The sequence below is a fragment of the Conger conger genome, chromosome 2 (genome assembly GCF_963514075.1).
Source record: "Conger conger chromosome 2, fConCon1.1, whole genome shotgun sequence".
In the NCBI taxonomy this organism is placed as follows: Eukaryota; Metazoa; Chordata; class Actinopteri; order Anguilliformes; family Congridae; genus Conger; species Conger conger.
Genome location: NC_083761.1, coordinates 81,285,237 through 81,309,311, shown reverse-complemented (window position 1 = coordinate 81,309,311; position 24,075 = coordinate 81,285,237). Strand labels below are relative to the sequence as shown.

The 24,075-nt window shown below is 48.0% G+C and overlaps 2 protein-coding genes across 2 annotated transcripts in view; both read left to right on the top strand.

Moving 5' to 3' along the window:
• LOC133122036 (protoheme IX farnesyltransferase, mitochondrial) overlaps positions 1–3,269 on the top strand; it is a 56,990-nt gene extending 53,721 nt beyond the window's left edge. Inside the window, exon 7 of the mRNA XM_061231700.1 lies at positions 1,383–3,269. Coding sequence (XP_061087684.1) covers positions 1,383–2,011 — 629 coding nt within the window. The 3' untranslated portion in view covers positions 2,012–3,269. The remainder of the gene's footprint in view (positions 1–1,382) is intronic.
• Positions 3,270–9,370: 6,101 nt separating this feature from the next.
• The window catches only part of hs3st3b1b (heparan sulfate (glucosamine) 3-O-sulfotransferase 3B1b), a 31,987-nt gene continuing 17,282 nt past the window's right edge, over positions 9,371–24,075 (top strand). The window contains exon 1 of the mRNA XM_061230906.1: positions 9,371–10,303. Coding sequence (XP_061086890.1) covers positions 9,729–10,303 — 575 coding nt within the window. The 5' untranslated portion in view covers positions 9,371–9,728. The remainder of the gene's footprint in view (positions 10,304–24,075) is intronic.

Here is a 24,075-nt window from a genome sequence, read left to right as displayed (position 1 = left end):
AACAGGGTTGGGCAGCTCTAGACGGTAGATCTGCAGGAACAGGGTTGGGCAGCTCTGGACAGTAGATCTGCAGGAACAGGGTTGGGCAGCTCTGGACAGTAGATCTGCAGGAACAGGGTTGGGCAGCTCTCGACAGTAGATCTGTAGGAACAGGGTTGGGCAGCTCTAGATGGTAGATCTGTAGGAACAGGGTTGGGCAGCTCTGGACAGTAGATCTCCAGGAACAGGGTTGGGCAGCTCTAGACGGTAGATCTCCAGGAACAGGGTTGGGCAGCTCTAGACGGTAGATCTGCAGGAACAGGGTTGGGCAGCTCTCGACAGTAGATCTGCAGGAACAGGGTTGGGCAGCTCTGGACAGTAGATCTGCAGGAACAGGGTTGGGCAGCTCTCGACAGTAGATCTGTAGGAACAGGGTTGGGCAGCTCTAGATGGTAGATCTGTAGGAACAGGGTTGGGCAGCTCTGGACAGTAGATCTCCAGGAACAGGGTTGGGCAGCTCTAGACGGTAGATCTCCAGGAACAGGGTTGGGCAGCTCTAGACGGTAGATCTGCAGGAACAGGGTTGGGCAGCTCTAGACGGTAGATCTGCAGGAACAGGGTTGGGCAGCTCTGGGTTAGGATCTCTCCGTGCTTCTGGACCGCGGTGCACACGCGTGTTGTCCGTGTGCAGATGATGTTGAGTCCGGGGCAGTGTGTTTTCCCCCCTGTGCTCTGGCAGGTGCAGTGTGGCTCTGCCCTCTCGTGCCCGGGGGGCGTCGCCCGCTGGCTCTGCGTGTGAATCTATGCGTGAGAACTGGCCAATGGCGGGAGGGACTTTTATCTCTGTCACGTCTGCCATCTGCAGCACGTACACACATCTGCTGGGTGCTCTCTCTCACACACACACACACACACACACACACACACACACACACACACACACACACACACACACACACACGCACACACACACACATACACACATCTGCTGGGTGCTCTCTCACACGCACACACACACACACACACACACACACACACACACACACACACACACACACACACACACACACACACATCTGCTGGGTGCTGGGGGTTAAGAGTGGAGGGGTGAACTGTACATCATACCAAAAAATGTTACATCTGTCAGTCACTGGAACACACACCACACACACACACACACACGCAGATGCACACTATAAAGCCATAGTGAGTGTGTGAAAAGACGTGTTTTGTTTTGGGTCCCGTATACTCTGTGCGCTGCAGAGCTCAATATGTTTTGTTTAATTTCATTTTAATTTAATAATAATAAGGGGCGCTGGTGTTACCGACCCGGTTGTGATGCTGAGGGATCTCTCCCCCTCTCTCCCTCCCTCCCTCCCCCCCCTCCCTCCCTCTCTCTCTAGGAGCCCTGTTGCTGGGCGGGCTCCTGTACTGCTGGCAGTTCCCGCACTTCAACGCGCTGAGCTGGAACCTGCGGGAGGACTACTCGCGGGGCGGGTACCGCATGATGTCGGTCACGCACCCCTCGCTCTGCCGCAAGGTGGCGCTGCGTCACAGCCTGGGCCTGCTGGGCCTGTCGGGCCTGGCCCCCGCCCTGGGCGTGGCGTCCTGGAGCTTCCCGCTGGTGGCGCTGCCCATCAACCTGTACATCAGCGGCCTGGCGCTGCGCTTCTACAGCCGGGCGGACCGGGCCAGCGCCCGCAGCCTGTTCTTCTGCAGCCTGTGGCACCTGCCCATGCTGCTGCTGCTGCTGCTGTCCTGCAAGCGCCGGCCGCAAGACCCGCCGCCCGCGCCCGCCCTATCACAGCCCGGCCCCGCCCCGTCACAGCCCGGCTCCGCCCTATCGCAGCCCGGCTCCGCCCTATCACAGCCCGGCTCCGCCCTATCACAGCCCGGCCCCGCCCTATCACAGCCCGGCTCCGCCCTATCGCAGCCCGGCTCCGCCTCCTCGTTGTCCAGCTCCGCCCCGTCGCTCGCCGGCTCCGCCCCCGGACCCGCCCCTGCCCTATCACAGCCTGGCTCCGCCCTATAACAGCCTGGCCCCGCCTCCTCGTTGTCCAGCTCCGCCCCGTCGCTCGCCGGCTCCGCCCCCCGGACCCGCCCTCGCCCTATCACAGCCTGGCTCCGCCTCCTCATTATCCAGCTCCGCCCTGTTGCTCCCCCGCTCCTCCCCACAGAGCTAACACTCCACCCCGCCCAGTCTAGGACCGTGTCCGAAACCGTGTCCTGAAAAAACGTACGGGCTACCGAAACATAATGCCCTCAAGAAATAATACATATAAATAATGTGTTATTTAGCTGACGCTTTTAGACTAAGCAGGGTTTTAAGGGCCTTGCTCAAGGGCCCAACGGCTGTGTGGATCTTATCGTGGCTACACTCAGGCTTGAACCACTGACCTTCCAGCCTTACCTATGTTAGTCGGCCATATGTTTTTTCACTGTTAGTGAATCATCCTGTGTACTTGATGTACGTATGCAAATACAAAAAAAGTACTTTTTTTTTTCGGACGTGGCCTCCAGCTTTATTGCCCCTCCACCCCATCTGACGGTGGCACAGTTCCCCCCCCCCCGTGCCTCTCCTGCCCCCTGAGGGGCTGTTCTGAACTGCCCCCCTCCCCATCCTCAGCGCCCTACGGCACGTAACGTTTTCAGGGAGCTCGTAACGTAACGATTTCAATGTAAATAAGTCACTGATTGCGCACATGCACCCGACCTTCCGCTGCTTCCTGTAAATCTGTAGTTTTGTACAGAATGAGTTGCCCTGTCGTCCCCTATCAGCATTAGACCTGAGTCTGGCTGTGGAAGTGTCCTGTTGTAGCGGAATGAGGGTAACTGAAAGCAGGCCTCGTGGACAGTCCTGTGGCCTCAGTTTGGCTGAAACGCAGAGGCTGCCTCTGTTGGCGGTGAGCAACGGGGGTGCGGTCTGAAATGGGCCGGCGCCTCGTAGAGACACGGTTACTGTAAACGGGAGGGGCTTGCCGTGGTTCTGCTCGCTGATTGGATGTCGCCGTGACGACGGGCGGCGACTCACGGACTGGGACGTTTCCGCTCGCTCTGTCGTCCGCGCCGCTGCGCCTCACGTCCGGGACCCCCCCGGCCCCCCCCCGGCGCCCCTGCGGGCCCCCCGCGCCCCCGCGGATCCAAAGACCTCGCCATTTCAAAACGTGCACAAAATGTGAATAAACAGACGCTCCGTTTCACCCGATGCAACCACTTTTTCTGATTTGTCCTTCCTTGTTTGTGTTTCAGCAGCAAAAAAATGTGAAATTAAACATGCCGTTTCACCTGTAGTTCCCTTACGTGTCTGTCTGAGTCTTCCTGTCTTTTGGGGACAGTCCCCCCTGGTGCAATGTTGGGTCAAAGGTACAAAAGGTACTTTCAGACTCATGAAGGTCAGGAGAGGAATTGCAGCAACAAACACCCTCAAACCACAACACTGTTTATCCCTCCCCCTTCTCTGTGAACACGCTAATGTTGAAACGCCATTGGCTGTGGCGATTAGAACCCATTTTCCACTAATGAGCTTGAATTATAGTACAGTTATACAATGTTTCAGTACAGATTGCCAGCCCGTCAACTGCATATTTTTAAACCAGAATTTAAGGACTATAAACACAGGCAGAGGGTGAGTCAACATGTCAGTGAGCCTTTTTCAATGATAGGAAGGGATTTACGATGGTCATGTAACAATGTTTTAACACAAAAAAGCTTACCTATTGTACCTTTAAGGGACTTAATGATCGAGGGCCTAACAGCCGCATGGATCTCACGCAACTACACCGGGGCGTGAACCAGCAACCTTCCGAATCCCGGCCGAACACACCCACCCCTTCGTCCAGTTTCTCCAGTACATTGTGTGTCCGTCTTCATTTCCTACCTTTGAGTAACCCAGTCTCCGTCTCATCGGAGTAAGGGGAGGGGGTGGGCGGAGCGGGGTTGCCAGATTGGCCGAACTCTCCCTCTGCCTTTAACCCCTGTTCAGCTTGCGGTTACCCGTCCTCCTGTGTTCCCATTAAAGGGTGTTCTCTTTCCTGGACCCCCCTCCTCCCCGCCGGAAGCGTAGCTGGGATTAGGCGCCGGGAACGGGGAGTACAGGGGAGTGATTTCCTCGTAAAGAGCCACGGCCTGGCGTGGCCTGGCCTGGTCTGGACTGCTGAGACTCGGGCGCCCAGCGGAGGAAGTGTGGGTGGGGTGGTGGTGGTGGGGGGGGGGACCCCAGCTGTTGCCAGGGAAAAGGGGCTCAACCTGTCTGCAGATTGGATATCAGGATGTGGGTGTGTGTGTCGATGTATGTATGTATATGTATGTATTTGTGTGTGTGTGTCTGTGTGTGTGTGCGCGCCTATGTGTCTGTCTGTCTATGTAGGTGTGTCTGTGTGTGTGTGTGTCCGCCTATGTGTCCGTCTGTCTATGTAGGTGTCTGTGTGTCTGTGTGTATGTATATGTGTGTGTGTGTGTGTGTGTGTGTGTCTCTGTGTCTGCTCTATTCACAATCGCAACACCCCACGGTCAGCCATGTGCCAAGGAAGTGCCTTTTCATTTTTATTTCATTTTTATTTTCCTTGCAGCAGGACGGCCTTGCCTGTGCTGGTGTGTCTCCTGGCAACAGCTGCCCTTCCCGTGTTTCCGACCCGGAATGGCCGACTGTGCTGTCATTTACCTCTGACCTGTTCTCCGTTCGAGAAACAAATCTCACTCGGTTTTTATTGTCAAATGGCGTGTCGAGTCTACTCCAGTTGCCGATGGGGAAAAGAGGTGAAGTCAACAGCATTTCTGTATTTATTTTTTTTGGTATTTGGATTTGTTTCCTTTCTGGTTTATGCTTACTTGATTATTTAATCTTAATAATTTACGGCAGGCTTCTAAGGTTTTTTCCCCTCGGTTATTCGGCTATTTGAGGAGCAGTTGTACAGTTCTTGGCAGAGAGTTCTCTTCCCCACATCTGGATCTCACAAGTCCGAAATGGGTCTCCTTTTCGTGCAGTGTACAAGGTGAGTCCTTGATTTATGCTTTTGGTCGTAGAGCAGACGCACACACACACACACACACACACACACACACGCGCGCGCACACACACACACACACCCTTGGTGAGTATTAATGTGGAACATTTTTCATGTGTGATATGAGAATTTCATTTTTTTTATATATATATTCCAGGAAAGTAAATCTCACTTGGTATTGCAACATTTCAAAGTTTCTCCCCTTCTTCTGAGAGACTTCAGAGAATTTAACGACTGCCAGAGTCCACAACACTTCAATGAAACCAGCATACGTAAACTGGTTCAATCCCCCAAACAGAAATTCGGTTCTAAACATTTCTGTTATTTTTATGTCCGTTGCTGAGTCTACGTTCAACAGAGCTTTCGCCAAAATGTATGCCACTTCTTCCAGTTCCCCCTATACGTGCGAAACCCGAAGAACCCATAGTCGGTTTCGTTTAAATATGCCACCTCCACGCGGAATGACCTTGCCTATACCGGGGTAAACGCTGTCGTATTATTATTATTAGACCTGCTTCCGCCAAAATGTAGGCCTGGTTTACGAATGGGAGTTTCGCAGACCAAGGTAATGACAGAATTGCTGTCGACTGTCCCCAATTGTCACAGTACGTTTCCGTAGCAGTCAGTCAAACGTCACGCAAAATGTGCGGCCTGTGACAACTATGTGGGGATACTGTTGATGATATCCGGTTTTGTGAAGTTATTTCATACTGCTGGGGTTTCCGCCGCCCGGAATTCGAGTCGAGGCGGACAGGACGGGTCCCGACCGCAGGGACATTAACGGAACTGCGGGAGATGTTGGAACATCTGCCCGGCTCTTTCAGCGACTTCCAGGCGCTCTGGCGACGTTTGTGCTCCTCTCCTCATGCAGAAACGAAACTTTTCCCGCTATTGTCCATCAGGTGCATTATAATGCAAATTTCTTTTTCAAGAGGGTCGAGGACTTGCAAACAGATGTGAAGCATTCGGTTCATGTCGTAGTCCATTTGTTTAAACAGTGTATGGCAGGGCATTTACAGGATTGTACATTTTAGCCAACATCTTTCATGGGGCATTTATCGTAGGCAAGGTTTGGAGGGAGATTTAAATAACCACGGCTTAAAGGAACTGCTCAGCAAGTTGTGAGAAATAAACCAAAGCCCTGTCAATATTGGACTTTGCGATTCATTAGGCAAATTAGTAATAGGATGCAATTGTTATTCAAAATAAGATTGTGTGTTTGTTCTTACATTTAAATGAAAAGTGTATGTGTAGCGTTGTGGCCAATATAAATTTAGACCGTTAAAAAGACCAAAGTTTCGAATACTGGTTTCCCATTGGGGAGAGTGAAAGAGCAACACTTTCAACACTTTTGTTTATTTGTGTGTGTGCATAAAGGGGTGATGTATTATATAAATAGCCTATCATTCCAGGAATTAAATTCAACAAGAAACAACATTTAATTTATTTAAATAACATAATATTTATTTACTACACAATTCAACAAAGTAAATGTAACTTTTGTATTAGGCCAATTATATTCTATGGAATCGGTTTAGCTTGGTATTTTCAGGAACGGATTTGGCTGAGGTCAGTCATTATGATAAATTATTCCAGTGTTGATAAGAGATTAAGGATATCTATTAGGAACTGATTTGGTTTTTGTTTGTAAAAATCCTATTGATCTTAGATATCGCAGAGAAGCTTATATAGTTTATTATTATTACCATTCGTATTACACACACACACACACACACACACACACTCACACACACTCAGTTTTATATGAGCATAATAAACAAATACAAAACATCTGCCCTGTAGAAGCAGTATACAGTGAAACGTTCGCCTCGGCTACAGTTGTCCCGCAGTTCAGAGGTCAATTTACTCGTTGCCCTTCTTGCTCGTCGGCGTCTTTCCGTTGTCATATAAATCCAATTTGCTTAAACGCGTAGTTCAAACGTTGCCTGTGCGTCTGAGGTCCGCACTGGCCAAAGAGCTTGGTGCTCTATAATGGTTTTCTAATTTAGCTGAAATAGTCCTCTTCGGAAGGGATCCATCTGGAACCTGGAAATGTCAAAGGGTAATGCGAGCTTCGGCATGCTTTATTTCAGAGAAATAACCCTGCTTAGCATCCGCTTAAAGGGAAACGTATTGTCACGGAGTGAGGGGTAACTAAGCAACAGTTGGTTTTTAACGGCTATTTACAGACGCGAACTATTTACAGTTCAGGAAGCAAAATACAATTTAAAAAATTAAAAATAACCTTTCCACAATTTTACCTATTCATTCTTGTGCGTCTGTAATTTTGTTTTAAAGTGCACTCTTGTATCCATTATTAGGCCCAGGCTTACAACGGTAGTGTAGCCGTTTCATTTGGAAAAACAAGACTTAAAAATAACATCAGGTTTTAACAAATGGAATTGATGAATTTGTAATGGCAAGCGTATAGTTAGAAAACAAATGTTTTTCCATGTAAATAGGAAATTTATATTCAATTTAGTCTAAAAATATTTTGTATTGGTATGCTAAATCTGCTTCTATAGACTGTTTCCAATCTCTGAACTCGAATGAAAACCCATAGGCTATATGGAGCATTTTTAAGCAATAAGCTAGCCTAGTTCTGTGAGAATACTTTTTCTGGTAAGCGAAATCTTCAAATGTTGGCTACTATTTTCCAATTATTTTCTCTGTAGACAGCGTATTGTAAATAAACTTATTTTACGTCTAAGAGAGACGTCCACGGAATAACGGGGACAGGTGGCATGAGCATACATGTGAATATTTGCCTAGAAAGACAGGGTCCCTCCTCTGAAGAATCGCCGATTTGATTCAATGGTATGAAACGAGCCCCAACGCAGTGGAAAAATAAACCTGAGCGGTCTATTGCCATCAAATCTTTTTGGCCTTCCAGTTCACAGAAAAAATCCCCAGCGACAGACAACCTCAACATTGACAGATACAATTTATTTAAAGGCAACATGTGTGTTCATGTGTGTTCAATAAACGTACAACTTGAAGATCTATCAGTTTTACATCATTTTGGGGTAAAAGATAATTTAACAAGTGTAGCCTAATTATGTCATAACGTTTGAATTATATAGTTTATGGTTTTGGTGATACGATCAATTATTTTAGATTTGTTAATTCAGTAATATATTATTCATATATTATTATTATATCCGAATAATTTATATGAATAATGATATGTTATAATAATAATAATTGTTATTATTATTATTATTATTATTATTATTATTATTATTATTATTATTGTTATTATTATTATTGCGTCAGTTATCCAAAGCGCCAATATCTCGTCTCGTGAGCAAGTACAAATCATTGTTGTATGAAGTTGTCGGAACTTTTTCGACTATATAGGATTAGCCTATGTTTATTAACATCGCTATACAAATACGTACTGATACAACAACTCTTAACTATAAGTGAGGATAGTTAATTAAATAGTTGGGCCAAATGTTAATGATTGCATAGCCTATTGATCACTACAACAATTATAATTAAAACAATTAATTAAATAAGCATGAAATAATATAACTAAAATATGTTTAGCCATATATTGGCTTGCACTTGGATGAGAGACTTTAATTTAAATTAAATTAAATTAAAAAAATGCGCTAGGCTGTTGATACCCTTCACTTCAAAAGATCCCGTGCAAAGTGATTTCAGGTTGTTATGCTGATTATTCAATGCCAATAGTCTATAGTTATATTATTTATAAACCATGTTATTTAAATATAACAAGGCGTCCAAAGATTGGAAACAAATAGGCCAAACTGGAACTATAGAACGTTTCTTCACTTGTAGTCAGGAAAATATCGGTTGTAAAGATTCCTGCTGGATAACAATAGGCTACTAGTCTAGGCAGTAGTCGCAGCGGATGTTTTTTTTTTTTTCTAGTTGCCTTGTGCTAATAAAGTGTGCTATAGTGGTATAATATGGTAATTGCGTCAAGTTGCGCTGCCAGTGGCGGACATAAATAATATATGGGTATAAGATACTTAAGCGGAATGCATCATTCGGAGTGCCCTCCTTGTGCGTTTGTACGCGCTAAATCATGCTTGAAAACCGGAGTTGACGAAATTCACACTGGGTGGACATTCCTGACAGCTTTCCCACCGAAAGCAAGATTTGTAACACAGCGGAATCTCCCAATCTCGCAAATAAAGGAAATCTAGTTTAATGGTTGCTTGTCCAATAGGAGCGTTTGATCACCTCGGCGAGAAAAAAAAGAGTCCCACGCCAGACACCGCCCATCCTTTTTTCTGATTGGTCCACTCCTATCAACAAATGGCTAATTAGAATACGGGGCTGCCGCGATAGGCCAGCGTCGACGTCTGTCATAAGCCACTGGCTCCCGTGCAAGGATCTAGCATTCTGCAAGACGCTGGTGCGCTCAGTAGCTCGCAGGATGGGCAGCGGCATTCGCTGAGCGAACGGGGCGAGAGGGTACGGCTTTGGAGAGGCACCGAAGCGCGCACTTGTACATAAACGTTTTCAGTTTCTTCACCTTAGTTATGTTAGGAATCTGCCGCAGCACGTCTTGATTTTGCACCCGAAGGGATGTTGTGCGTTTTAGCTTAGTTTTCTTACCGTTTCTTTACCTGTTTTGTTTTTTTTCTCCTTCCCCCCCCAAAGGACATACTATCTATTCCGTGAGGATTTTTTTTTTCTCTCCGTGCTGCCCGGGAATGGACAACTTTGCCAGTATGTCTCAGTGGATTATGGTTTGCACCCGCAAGGCTTATGGAATATAGTCTTATCTGTCATAATCCATATGCGTTCTCATACGGCCCCGTGAAAAAGAGAGTCTTAGTTCTGTGCATCATGTTTCTACTGTGGGTCTACATGCTGTATTCCTGCGTGGGCTACTGCGCCACCATGCCAAGTTTGGTAGTGGACACTTATCGGGGGAAAGAGACGGCGGAGTCCGCCGGCAAAAGGACAGCGAGCGGCAAGGCAGAGCTGATGTCCAGGCTGCTGCCCAGACCACAGAGCTGGGTGGATGTGGAATCCGATTACGACGAGCCTCCCGTCAGGACGTCGTCCAGAGACTTGCTGAACAACGAGATCGAGGTGGACAGGGTCGACGACTGGGACGAAATTAGGGGCGAGCAGAGGTCCCCCGAGCCGAGTGCCATGTCAAGTTTCTCCAACGGTTCGGGCAGCAAGAAGCTGCCCCAGGCGATCATCATCGGCGTGAAGAAGGGAGGTACTCGGGCGCTGCTGGAGTTTCTGCGCGTGCATCCAGACATCCGGGCCGTAGGAGCCGAGCCGCACTTCTTCGACAGGAACTACGACAACGGACTGGACTGGTACAGGTAAATAAAAAGTGCAATAAAAAAAAACGAAAAAAAAAAACGAGGGGAGATATTTTAATTGAAATCGAATACAATAAATACAGTACTTATGTGATGTAGACATTACAACTAATTCGATGTTGTTGAATTGTTGCTGCATCGTGGCAATGGCTTAGCCTCCTGAACTGCCAAACTGCTGTCAGATGAAAAAAAATAAAAAACGAATTATTAATTTGTAGCTACACAAAATATGTGCGCTTTTTGGCGAATACATGAGCATCATGTTTCTGATAGCCTACAAACATGCTTATTTTTCCGTGTAGTGTCCAAATCATAATCGTTTTGCTTCACAGATAATGTATAGCTGGCTATATAAAACACCAGTAACTTAATTTATATAAAATCGTTTTCTTCGGAATTACTGTGCAACAAAGGGTAACTGTATTTTTACAATGCATTCGGTTAGTCTAAAGCTAAAAGTATTTTATTGAGTTGTACAACTAGTTTGCAAGCACTGAAAATGGGACTAATGTCATTTTATAAGGAATTCCCAGGAATATAGCCTAGCTTCATATTTTGGAGTATCTGTTTCATGAAAATAATTTATATTCGGCCTACATTTTTTTTTTTTTTGCGAGGACGACGTACCAACGTCCTGCTTCAGAATATCAAATTTGAGCCTTTATTTCTTGTATATTGAGAACTTCCTGATAATGCTCCCAAGAGTCACTCCGTGGGAAATAAATGGACAAGTCTCCTCGCTGCTTTAAATATATTCAGTTCATTTTAAACATACATATTCATATATAGTATATGCTCTTTTATAAATTACGAGCCTGCAACATGGAGCGTTTCCACTTCAAATGCATTTGAGAAATGACAGCTATACGCGAAGCTAAGTTATCCACTCTTATTTGCTTTCTGGGGGCAAATAAATATTGTGTCCGCGCGGAGTTTCAACTTGACACAGACTGTATGTTTCCGACTTGAAGTAACCAAATAAATAAATAAAAAGCCCCCTTTCACGGTTGACACGGCGTGTCACCGGGAGAGAAAGGGGAATCGAGCAATAGGACCGCGCTTGCGGTTTATCAGGAAGGGCGCCTCGGGCATTTTCGGCGCAGTTGCATACACTATAAATAATTCTCCGCGTATTGTTAATGCAGTTTAGTACGCGTAGGGAACTGGGATCTCGATATTTAATAGTCTTTGGGCTTTATATTATTTGGAATGGTCCCGTGTGTGTGAGACACAGACGCCATAAATTGGCGTTGAGCAGTGGTCTCTGTTGGACAGAGGAGAACACTGCAGGCAAACATTTTAGACATTTAGTTTTCATTTTGTTGTGTGTTTTCATGTTTTTTGTTGTTGTTGTTGTTTTTTTGTTTTTTTTTGTAATGCTCCATGTTTAGAATTACATTTTTAATATCGTCTGCATACCCAACGTTTTGCACCACCCTTGATTCTTGACAAATTATAACCTGGAGGTTGTAACATTGTGTAGTGCTACTATTCGAATTGTGTCATATATTATTGGGCGATATTTGATTTTTGAAAAGGGATTTCACTGTTGAAAATATAATAGATGAAAACGGCACAAATATGGGAATGGAAAGTACGCTAAATAAAGTTATAGCCGACACAGATTTTTTGAATTTTTTTTAACGTGATGATATATTTGAAACGAAACTTGTTGAAAAGTGCTCTAAACACTAACTTTATAGTAAACAAATAACCTTTCGAAACACTATTATTGTGCTTATGACCGAGTGTGCAATTTTGGCATAATTTGCTTTCGTAGCCTCACTGCAGTTCATACTTTTCCATATGGCGCGCGCTATTTTGTAAATGAATGAAAGTGTCTACAACTAATCACTTGAATTTCTCAAAAGGATTCTTGCTTGCGCTGGCTAAAATAAATAGGAAGATAAATAAACGAAACGTCACTGCAATCTACAAGACAATGGCATTAGGGTGCTTTGGAATACACTTAAGAAAACCTTTCAAGGCATTGTTTAATAAAGTAAGGATAACTCTCTTTTGTGCTTGTCATTTGCATTTCAATACGGGCAAATACATTTAGAAGTGCAAGCGGAATAATTAGACCAAGCAATCCTTATATTTACGATGTAGGCCTACGTGCCTCTTAAGAAGAGACAATAGTGTGCGAATCGCTTGTTTCTGAAGTGTTTCAAATATTATTTAAAAACCCCTCGAGAGTATTAACTCAAATCCGATATAGACTACTTGCCTATATAAATAGGCTACTCTATACTCTAGAGTAGGCTTACTCATTCATTGAACAAGGTAAATAAATAAAATAAACAATTTCATAGAGCAATTCACTCGTAGCATATGGAGTTGTCTACTTTAAATAAAAAAAATAAAAGTAAAACGTCCCGGGGGACTCATTTAAGGGTAATGACCACCCCCATATTAGGTATCCTAGTATTGGCCCCAGGAAAATATTAATAAACAATGAATAATAATTCCTGGGATACCGTGAAAGGGGCCTCTTTTTTTACCTTCTTATTAAAAGTATCATACATTTATGTAATTATAGGTGAAATGTGTATGTAGAAGCCTAAAATAAACGTTGACGTTTGAATCAAAACGTAGAGCTGCGGGTAATAAGTAGGCGAAAAAGAAATTAATTAATTAATCAGTTTTTACGTAGCCTATAATACTCGTGGGGCAAGACTAGACATACGTACAGGCTACAATATCCACACACACGCGAAAAAAAGCATGAATTACAACCCCGAAGCCGAGGGCTTCGCCGTGATGTCCTTTTCCACTTAACCCCGAAGACATCGCCTCGAAATAGGAACGGTTTTCGCCTGCTCGAGCCAGAGCAGAACGAATAGCATCTCTTGACAAGTTGATAAAAAACAGCGCGCGATCGCATGGCTCTCCGAATAAACGGATTTCGTCCGTTGGAAGAAAAAGTGCATGCAAGTCAATTAGATATGCATGAAGTTTATGGCCCAACAAAGAGACGGCGAAATAAAAGCGAAAGCAACTAACTGAGCTTCCAGAACATTTATCTAGGCTAATGGACAGAAAGACGCGTTTTGTGTTGAAAAAAGTAAGGAGGGGGGGTTAATTCTTGAGTTTTCGTTGTTGTTGCTTACCTTGTTTTTTTGTTTTTGACTAGGCCTAACGTATAAATGAAACAAGCCCAAAGCAGCGGCCCGCAGATATTCAATCCACTTGCCTTTTTTTCCCACAGAAGACTTATTTATATCGTCAACAAGGCTGTATCCGTTCGTTATTTTAAAAGTGATAATGGCATTGGACTCGGTGCCTCGGTTTTTTTTACGACCGGGCCACTTGCTAAGTTCTGCAACGGTTGGTGAAATACCAGTGGGAGTGCGCGACTGTGGACACTGGTTGCGTGTTCTGTTTGCGTAAAGAAGAGGCAGCCCCCCTTTTAAGCCATGTTTACTGTGAAAACAAGAGGCGGCGGTGTCTGCTCGCTGGCTCCACGGTTTAAGTGACAAATAAAATAAACACGCTTGCATCTGCTACAGAGTCGGGGGTCCTGCATCTCGTATCAGGGGATATGGGCTTTATTTAGCTTGCTGCGGGGCCTGTTTCAGTCTCCCTTTATCCTCCCAAATCCGAAATAAATCGCCTCTCACTCCTTATCTTCAAAACGATAGGGGACACAATGCTAATTGCAACAAAGTGCGGCTTTGCAACGCAGATCTGAGAAGTTAAGTGACCTTGACTGAGAATCAGTGGAAATTTAACTGGAAGACGACCTTCCCAGAGGCAAATATCCCCGCATTTCCCCCCAAACCGTCACAAAGCGCTTACAATACTAATAACAGATGGGGGACTTTGCCTTGTTCAGAGATAAGAGTATCTTTTACATGGCAGTCAGTAAGACTAATAACATATGTGCGTTTGTTGAGCTGCAAACGTGGCCTTAATTTTGTCCTAATCTGAGCCAGGCTAAACAGCGCGTATTAACTCATAACATCAACTCAGTCTTATTAAACGAATTTTACTTGGCTGTATTTTAACCTTCACGGCGGAGAAGTAGGGGCAGAAGATTAAACCACATCACGAACTAAATCCTCTTCTTTGGCACTGTCTGCGTTTGAAACGGGCCTTGGAGGACTCACAGTTGCCTTCGCCTGTGGCTAATGCAAGGCTGGCTGCACTACACTATAGCTGGCTGATCTCTGCAGACAGATGGCCGAAAGTGTACGAAGACGTCATAGGTGATTTTTCTCGGGGATGGTACGGGTAGAGGTCGGGATAATGTTAACACTGCGCAGCGCCCTGGCAACCGATCTGTGTGACGTCAGAGGCCCGGTTATACGCGCCTAAATTCTGCCACATTCTCAACATCCAGCGTGTTACTCCGCAATTACACAGTGCTGGTCAGATTGCTAGTCCTACAGCTGTTCTCCTCGGTGCAAAAAATGATTCAGTGGTGTTATTCACTTTTTAGAGTAGGAGCAAGGCCTGTGCGCCTGTCTCCATGAGCTTTTTTTTTTTTTTTTTTTCTTCCTGTGTTTGTTTTTGACCAGTGGTTGTGTGCACCGAGTTTAAGTTTAACTAAATGAACCTAATGGTCCGACGTTATGCTAACACTGGAATATTAGCCTATCATAATGTGCCTGACCTGTGCCTCGGGGTTACGGCTCATACCTCCACTTCGGGGCTAATTCAACATTACGCAGAGTTTATTTGAGTCAAACGGGACGAAATGGCCTCTGCGAGAGGCGATTTAGCATTTAAAAGCTATCATGTTAAGAACTGCGCAATGTTAAGGCTGAAGTTGCGCAACCTAGACAATATTTGTCTGTTGCGACACATTTGTTTGCTGTCTTTTAGTCGTCAGATTGTCAAGTAGGCCCACTGACTTTTAGAGTCAATTCATTTATATTCTTTCCCTAAATATAAAACCAAATGATGAAAGTCTGCTGTCATATCTACATCAATGACATGTATGAACTACATGTATTACATTTTTTAAAAACGCGACAGGTAGTGGGGCCTTGTTTCAGTTTTGTAGATTTGATTGTTTTACCGTTTTTGCCGTCGATTCTCATTGGACGTGCGTCGCTATGCCGACGCTATCTCGGAGAGGCGGTGTTTTTGGGCAGGCGACGCGCTGCCCACACCGGGCCCGTACTGCGCTTAGCCTGGTGCGGTGAAACCCCAGCGCTCCCCCGTCTGAAAGCCCCGCGCCGGGAGAGAGGTCCCTCAGACCGGGCCCCTCAGACCGGGCCCCGTCCCCGTGGGCAGCGCTCCGGGGGCAGCCGGCTCTCGCGGGGGCAGCGCTCCCCGTGTGTGGGGGAGTTGTTCCGCGGTGTTTTTCTCTGAGAAAGGGAGGATACACGGAGAGGAGCGGCGGAGAGAGGAAGCCGTACTTCAGTCTTAATGCCCCTGGCCCGGCCAGCGCGGGCCCCGGCCCCCGGGGGGCCCGGAGGAAATCCGCAGCCTTCCCGCGCAGCGGAGACGTGGAAGCGGTCTGAGCCTCGCCCTGTGACTCTCCCTGTGACACGCCCTGTGACACGCCCTGTGACTCTCCCTGTGACTCTGTGACACGCCCTGTGACTCTCCCTGTGACTCTCCCTGTGACTCGCCCTGTGACACGCCCTGTGACTCTCCCTGTGACTCGCCCTGTGACTCTGTGACACGCCCTGTGACACGCCCTGTGACACGCCCTGTGACTCTCCCTGTGACTCTCCCTGTGACTCTCCCTGTGACACGCCACGGCCTGTCTGTGCAAGCGCTGCTTCAGAGCCTGGGCTGGGCTGGACGTCGCCTTGCCTTCAGACTAGATTTGACATCATACCCTCTCTCTCTCTTTCTCTCCCTCTCTCTCTCTCACTCCCTCTGTCTCTCTCTCCCTCTCCCTCTCTCTCTCACTCCCTCTCTCCCTCTCTCTCTCACTCCCTCTCCCTCTGTCTCTCCCTCTCTGTCTCTAAATTTAAAAATTCAGATGCTCTCCGTAAAAGCCGTCTGTTTTGGCAGAGCAGTGCAGCATTGATCACCCCCCGATTCTCATCCTTTTCTTTGTGCAGCCCTCTGTGTTGCCTGTTTGTGTTCCACTGGCTAAATATGACAGACATAGAGACACAGAGATTAGTTTAGGGAGAGAGGGAGAGGGAGAGAGAGGGAGAGAGGGAGAGAGAGAGGGAGACAGCCAGTGCTAACAGACTCATCGTGGACTTTTGGGGCGTAATGTGACTTTTAAGCGCTCCAGGAAGAGCGTCAGTGCCTCTGATCTCCAGATCCTCCTTCGCTGAACTCCAGCTTGCATCTGCCGGGTTCCCTTGGACCGACTCCACCGAGCGAATGCAGAAGAAGGGAGAGGCGGCCGTGGCCAATGGCAGCCCATCCATCACGCCGTTCTGCCTTTAACGTGACAGATTTATTCCCGTCCGGACAGAACTACGCATGACGCAACCCCTCGTCGAGCTGCGCGCTGGGGCCTTGATGGAGTTCCAGCGTGATCCCCCCCCCCCCGATACGGGCTCAGGACGTTCCCCAGCGACGTCGCCACCTCACCAGCGGCCGGGAGTTAGCACGTTAGCACGTTAGCTGGCTTCTTTCCGCTGTCTATCAGGACAAAGAACATATATAATCGCGCATCGCCCCACATAATGTTCTTGGGGTTTGACTTTGTCATCTCTGGTCTCTCTGGTGGATGTGTCACCATCGCAAAAAGCCACTAATGTTGGGGAAAAAGTAAGCGGCGCATTTGTTTCTCAATAAGGAAAACTTCATTTGCAATTTGCCGCTGTCGACCGAGACGCGTAGTCATTATACCGGGCCTTCCTGCCCTCCCGGATGCGTTTAGGCTTAAAGATGTCTTGGTTTTGAAGTGCCTTTGATACTTAATTGCCGTGCTGTGGGTTGTGCTTTCAAGCCGTCTGCTTGCAGCGTTCCTGCTGCATGTTTGCTGCTTTCGCAGTTCTCCCGGCCTTGTATTTACCAGTAAAAAAAGAGAAAGAAATGGTTTTAAGCGTTTTAGGAGGTCGCGCCCAGTTCTAAACTCTGGCGCTCCGAGACGGAGGTTTCCTGAAATTGGGAGACTTGGGAATGTGGACGGTTGCCGAGACAGAAATCCAAATTATTCCCAACCTCCCGAATTTGTGTTTTTCCGCAAACTGGTGTACAAGTTCAGGAATGCCCTGCGTGTTCCCCAGTGTCTGCCAGATGACTGACAGTTGAGATGTCTGTCACTTCATTGTGCTGGTTCTTGTCCAGCTGTGTGCGCTGTCAGTCAGTAATTCAGCGGCTACAGGCCTATATGGGCGGCCTGTAGCGTAGTGGTTAAGGTAAAGGACTGGGACACACATGGTCGGTGGTTCTAATCCCAGTGTAGCCACAATAAGCTCCAGGGGAGGATTGTCTTCTGCTTAGTCTAATCAACTGTACATCGCATCTGCCATCTGCCAAATGCCAGTAATGTAATGTACTATAATTTGTAACCCAACGGCTATTAAATTCGTAACCCAACAGCTATTAAAGCTGCTTAAAAGGCCCCGTGTGACTGAACCTGAACGCTGTGTTGGTAAACCGTAAATAGAGGAGGCTCATTGCTCTCGTTGACGGCCAATCCCCTTTGGTCACGTTCCAGTTTTCGGAGATGGTTCGATGTTTTCGTTCAACGTTGATGGTTTAGAACAATAACACATTGCATTACAAATGTATTTGGTGGAACGGTTTTATCCAAACACTCCGTAAAGTAAAGTGCATACCGAAACAACTACGCACGGGTCAGATAAAGTGCAGTATCTGTTATCCCTCGCCATTAATACATTTTTTGACACATCAGTTGGAAAGATAATGAGACCGATCCAGGGTGTGGGGTGTCCTAATGAAGTGAAACGTCCTCTGAAGAAGAGAGAGGATGGAGGGCCTCTCAGAGCACGGCGGTAGATAAGAGAGTCCTCCGCTTGCGGAGTTAATAATTGCGTAAGCGCGTATCCTGTGTGTGCGCTGCTCTGTGCCCCCGGCTCGGCCTGGCCCGGGGTCCGTCTGTAACGAGGCCGGGTCCGAAAGCGAGCGTTTAAACGGAGATACTGTCAGGTGAGCCTGCCATGTTCGCCTACCGCGCGCGATCAAAGCCACATCGAGTGAACGGGATCTCGTTAGCTGGGACGGCACCATTCCTGAATGTGTGTGTGTATGTGTGTAAGAGTGTGTGAGTGTGAGTGTGAGTGTGAGTGTGAGTGTGAGTGTGAGTGTGAGTGTGAGTGTGAGTGTGTGTGTGTGTGTGAGTGTGTGTGGGTGTGTCTGTGTGTGTGTGTGTGTGTGTGTGTGAGAGAGAGTGTGTGTGAGTGTGTGTGTGTGTGTGTGTGAGAGAGTGTGTGTGAGTGTGTGTGTGTGTGTGTGTGTGTGTGTGAGTGTGTGTGTGTGTGTGTGTGTGTGTGTGAGTGTGTGTGAGTGTGTGTGTGTGTGTGTGTGTGAGTGGTGTGTGAGTGTGTGTATGTGTGTGTGTGTGAGAGTGTGTGTGAGAGTGTGTGTGAGAGTGTGTGAGTGTGTGAGTGTGTGTGTGTGTGAGAGTGTGTGTGTGTGAGTCTGCTTGTGTGTGTGAGTGTGTGTGAGTGTGTGTGTGTGTGAGGCTGCTTGTGTGTGTGTGTGTGTGTGTGTGTGTGTGTGTGTGAGTGTGTGTGTGTGTGTGTGTGTGTGTGTGTGTGTGTGAGTGTGTGTGAGTGTGAGTGTGAGTGTGAGTGTGAGTGTGAGTGTGAGTGTGTGTGTGTGTGTGTGTGAGTGTGTGTGTGTGTGTGTGTGTGTGTAGGCAGGCTTCATCCAGTGATTAAGTGTGAATCAAAGGCTGCTTAGTGGCAGTGTTGCCTCCTTTCTCACGGAACAAAGGCACAAGTGGAACATTGTCCGCAGGGACTTCCGAGAATTCCTGTTCTGCTGTCGCTCTCGGGACGCTGCGGAAGTCTGTCACTTCAAAGTTCTTATCTCTGCCCCCCTCCCTCCCACACCCCTCCGCCCCTCCTTCCCGTCAAGCACCCCGTCTCCCCCCTGAAAAAAGGCACCTTCGCCCCTAAACTCTCGTCCGTGTCAGGGACAGTTCTGGATGGGCACCCTCCATTCTCCCCGTCCCACACAACAGCGGGGCCCGCGGCCGTGTAGGTGACCCGTGCTCCTCTCGCCCCGAGTGACCTCACCCCCCCGTCCCCCACCACCCCCCGCCCCACGCCAAAACACTCGGAGCGGGACGCCAGCTCTTTTCAGGGCGTCCCGACAAAAGATGAAATGGGCCGAGTGGCCGAACAACAGGGGCGATTGTGTGTGGGCCCCGGAGGAGTCCGTGTGAGGAGCCGGAGGGTGGAGCCGCTTCCCCTTCAGAACCAGGCCCGCACACGGCTGAGCACGGCTGAACATGATGAACCAGGCCCGCCGCGCCGGGAACCTTACATTACATTACATTAATGGCATTTGGCAGACACTCTTATCCAGAGCGACGTACAGTTGATTAGACCAAGGAGGAGAGAGTCCTCCCCTGGAGCAATGCAGGGTTAGGGGCCTTGCTCAAGGGCCCGACGGCTGTGCTGATCTTATTGTGGCTACACTGGATTAGAACCACCGATCTTGCGTGTCCCAGTCATGTACCTTAACCACTACGCTACAGGCCACCCCTGCTCGCTCGGGAGCACGCTCGGTGCGTCAGGAGAGACGGGACCGGGGGAAGCTCCACCTCCCGCCCGTTCCTCTGCACTCTCAGAGACCTCCGGCCTGGAGGTGCGTTATCGTTCTTCAGCCTGGAGGTGCGTTATCGTTCTTCAGGCCTGGAGGCGCGTTATCGTTCTTCAGGCCTGGAGGTGAGTTATCGTTCTCCAGGCATCCTGCTCTGTCCTCTCGGGTCCTCTTCACACTTGTCCCTGTGTTCGATCTGCATTTCGTTTGTACGTCGCTCTGGATAAGAGCGTCTGCTAAATACCTCTAATGTAATACTCTTTTCCACCGCAGGCCATTCTCACCTGTATACCTAGAGGCGTTTCACTGACTTTTCACCTCAAAAATGTTCGCTGAGGGCTGTAGGCCCTATCAGAAATGAAGTGACAGGGGAGGTACACTTCTGTTCTTCAAGGATCAACATTTCCCTGTTCAGAGCAGAAAAGGTACAAATTGATTATACATCGCTGTCTAGGTGTGCAGTTGTATGTACCTATCGAACAAGAATTTGTACCTTTTTAGGCACTTTTCGTATCTAGACTGCAGAGTGGTGTGGAGAGGAGCACACAGGAACTGCAAATGAAATGAGCCTTCCTGGCTAACTCTAGAGCATGTTATTAATGTGCTTTGCCCCAGTCAAATAAACAAATAAGTGTAATTTAATTACCCTGAGCAAACGGTCATCACTGAGACGTCATTAAGCTGCTGTCTGCAGAGACACGAGGCCCTTGTCGTCTAGCTTTTTGGGATTGTGGGTTTTGTGGTTGGAGGGAGGGGGGCAGGGTGTTGCCTTAGGGTTGAGAGTGAGGGTGAGGGTTAGGGTTTGGGTGTTAGGGTGATGGTTAGGGTTGGGTGTTAGGGTGAGGGTGATAGGGTGAGGGTTAGGGTTTGGGTGTTAGGGTGAGGGTGATAGGGTGAGGGTTTGTATTGAGGAGCAGTTGAAGGCCATGTCATGGTTTTGTGTCAGTTGTCCTGTTAATATCGGGGCCTCCAGATATGTCCTGTCGGTCAGTGGCTGCCCAAGCCAAGCCAACGATTTCATTGTCACTCAGAGTGCACCCGGTCTGAGATTTTTCCGGAAAAAGGTGCAACACAGGTTAGGGGGGACCCCGCCCGTTTGGTTCAGTCCGTGACCGCTTCCTGCGCCCCCCTCATTAACCCCCCTGCCCCCGCCCCCTGGCTCTCGGCGGGACATAGCCCGCCTGGCGGCCCGGCTCCCTGCCCCCCCCCCCCCCCCCCCCCCCGGCTGCGGCTCCCTGACCCTGGCAACGGAGACAGCCACCGCAGCGAACATGGAGAAACCTCCTCTGTTTTCCAGCCAAGCGGCGCTGCGTGTGTGTCCCCGAAATCACACACCACTTTCTTTTGTGGTCACTCCATTCTGCCCTCCCCCCCTCTCTCTCTCCACTGCCCCCCCTCTGTCTGATACCAAAGCCCCTTTTATCTCCCAACCTTTATTTAATCCCAAGATGTCCGTCCTCCCTGCTGGCAAACAGAATAGTGTCACATGTCACATCCCCCCCCCCCCCCCCCCCCTCCGGCCAATCACATGTCACATCTCCCCGCTCTGTCCAATCAGGAGGCAGCACCTCTCAGTACAGGGCCTGCTTTGGCCCCCGGCTAAGGAAAGAGGGGTCTGTGTTAACCCCCCCTCCCTCGCCTAAACTGGCATGGCCCAGAAGTGGGGGAGGGGCGGGGTGCTTTCATCCCAAATTACCGCCGGCTAATTGTAAAGGGGGCAGCCTGGGGAGAGGGGCGGGGCCGAGGCCTTTGAGCCCCGCCCACAACATGGCCGCCAGAGAGAGAGCCTCCTGCTGCACCACAGACAAAGAGCTTTCAGCCCACAGGAGCTCACACACACTCACACACACACACACACACACACATACACACTCACACACACTCACACACACACACACATACACACACACACTCACACACACTCACACACACTCATGCACATACACACACTCATACACACACACACACACACACACTCACACACACTCACACACACTCACACACACACTCATACATACACACACTCATACACACACACATACACGCACACACACACACTCATACACACACACACTCACACACACACACACACACACACTCACACACACACTCACACATACACACACACACTCACACACTCATACACACAAACACACACATACACATACACATACACACACACACTCATACACACTCACACACACACGCTCACACACACATACACACACTCACACATGCACACACGCACACACAGTCTCACTCACACACACACATACACACACTCACTCATAAAGCCCACGCCATAGAGACGTGCACAGAGAACAGAAGAAGAAGAACACGGGTGTGTGGGTTAGAGAACAGAAGAGTTTGGGTGTGTGGTTTAGAGAACAGAAGAGTTTGGGTGTGTGGTTTAGAGAACAGAAGAAGTTTGGGTGTGTGGTTTAGAGAACAGAAGAGTTTGGGTGTGTGGTTTAGAGAACAGAAGAAGTTTGGGTGTGTGGTTTAGAGAACAGAAGAGTACGGGTGTGTGGTTTAGGGAGCGCGATTGTGCCTCTCCACCCTCCACTGCCCCGCACACCCTCCCTCTCTCCCCCTGTGTTTGCAGTCAATTGGGCCTTTTTTTAACAAGGTGATAATTTGGCTGTTGGAACACATGTCAGAGCCGGCCCTCCTCCCTCTGCAGTTAATGGTCATTCAGTGCCGCTAAATAAACACTCTTTGGCACATTAAACAGACCCAGGGGCTGGGGTGGGGGGGGGGGGGGAACCACGCTGTATGGATTGGTAACTACCCAACCCCCCCCCTCACTCCCCCTTATTACCCAGAGCTCTATCACCAACATGTTTTAAAAGTGATTATTTCTGAGCATTACCCTAAAAGAGAATCACACGTATAGGAGAGGAGAGGAGGGGAGGAGGGGAAGGGAGGACTGGAGGAGAGGAGGAGAAGGGAAAGAGGTGGATGAGCTGAGAGAGGGAGTCATGGTGAGAACTGTACTCTCGGAAAAAAAGTGACAGTGGAGGTACATTTTTAAGGATCAGATTTCCCATGTACCCTGAACGTACAGTAATGTTCCCTTTGGGTACAAATTAATATGTTTTCCAAACAAACAAAATAATTACATGTTGCAGGCTAGGGGTACAATTTGATAGGGTATCGCCCCGGTGACAAGCATTTGTACCTTTTTAGGCACTTTTCGTATCTTTATTTCTGAGAGTGTGGACTATAATGCGTTCCTACTGCAATGCCGAGTAAATAAAAACAGTAGGCGTAACTCGCGTTGCGTTTAAATTGTGAGCACATTCGCTGCTTGGAGATCGGGGACGCGCTGCGAGCCGCTCCCTGGAGATGTGCATTAACCCTGACAATGTAGAGGAGAGCAGTGAGAGGGGATTGTGTTGTGGCGGCGTACTCTGTGTGCAAATACACCCCAAACAGCCCTGTCTGGGCTCAGCGTGAGCAGCTCCGCCCGGGCGTCACGGCAACGGGCAACCGAACCGGTAAAATCTACCGGACCTGATGATGATTGTTTTTATAAAAACAAAAACGGTCCGTGTTAGAGGCGGTGTTACCCTATAACACATTGTCTAAGGAGATTACATTTATTATTTTTTTTGTTGTATCTATTTACTTCTTTTTTCCGTGGGGTGTAGGGTGTTGCCGGTGAAATTATGTTTTTCATTTTTCACTTAGAGCATAAAAGGCATAAAAAAGTAAAAATGCATTTCCACTACAGAAAATATCTTCCAAAAATAGACTATTTCTTCGCGAAAGACCTTCAAGGAATTTAGCCTGAATTTAGTACCGGCAGACTGTTTCCTGAAAGAACCTGCTGTAGCCAATCAGTGCTGGAATAAAAAGGAGAACGTCTCCGTCGAGTGCTGTTCATTTCTGCGATGAAATAAGTCGCGTATGAGAAATACACACAGGAGAGTGTTTACGCTGACAGGGCGTTTCGCAAATGTCTTTCTCAAAATCCGCTTTGCCCTCCTGAGTAGTAGCATCGTGCGTTTTTCTGGCAGCGGCAGCAGTGGATCCTATTTCGTTTGAAACGGGCGAGACCGTGAAAGACGGCGGAGAAACAGAGAGAGAGAGAGAGATGGTTGTCA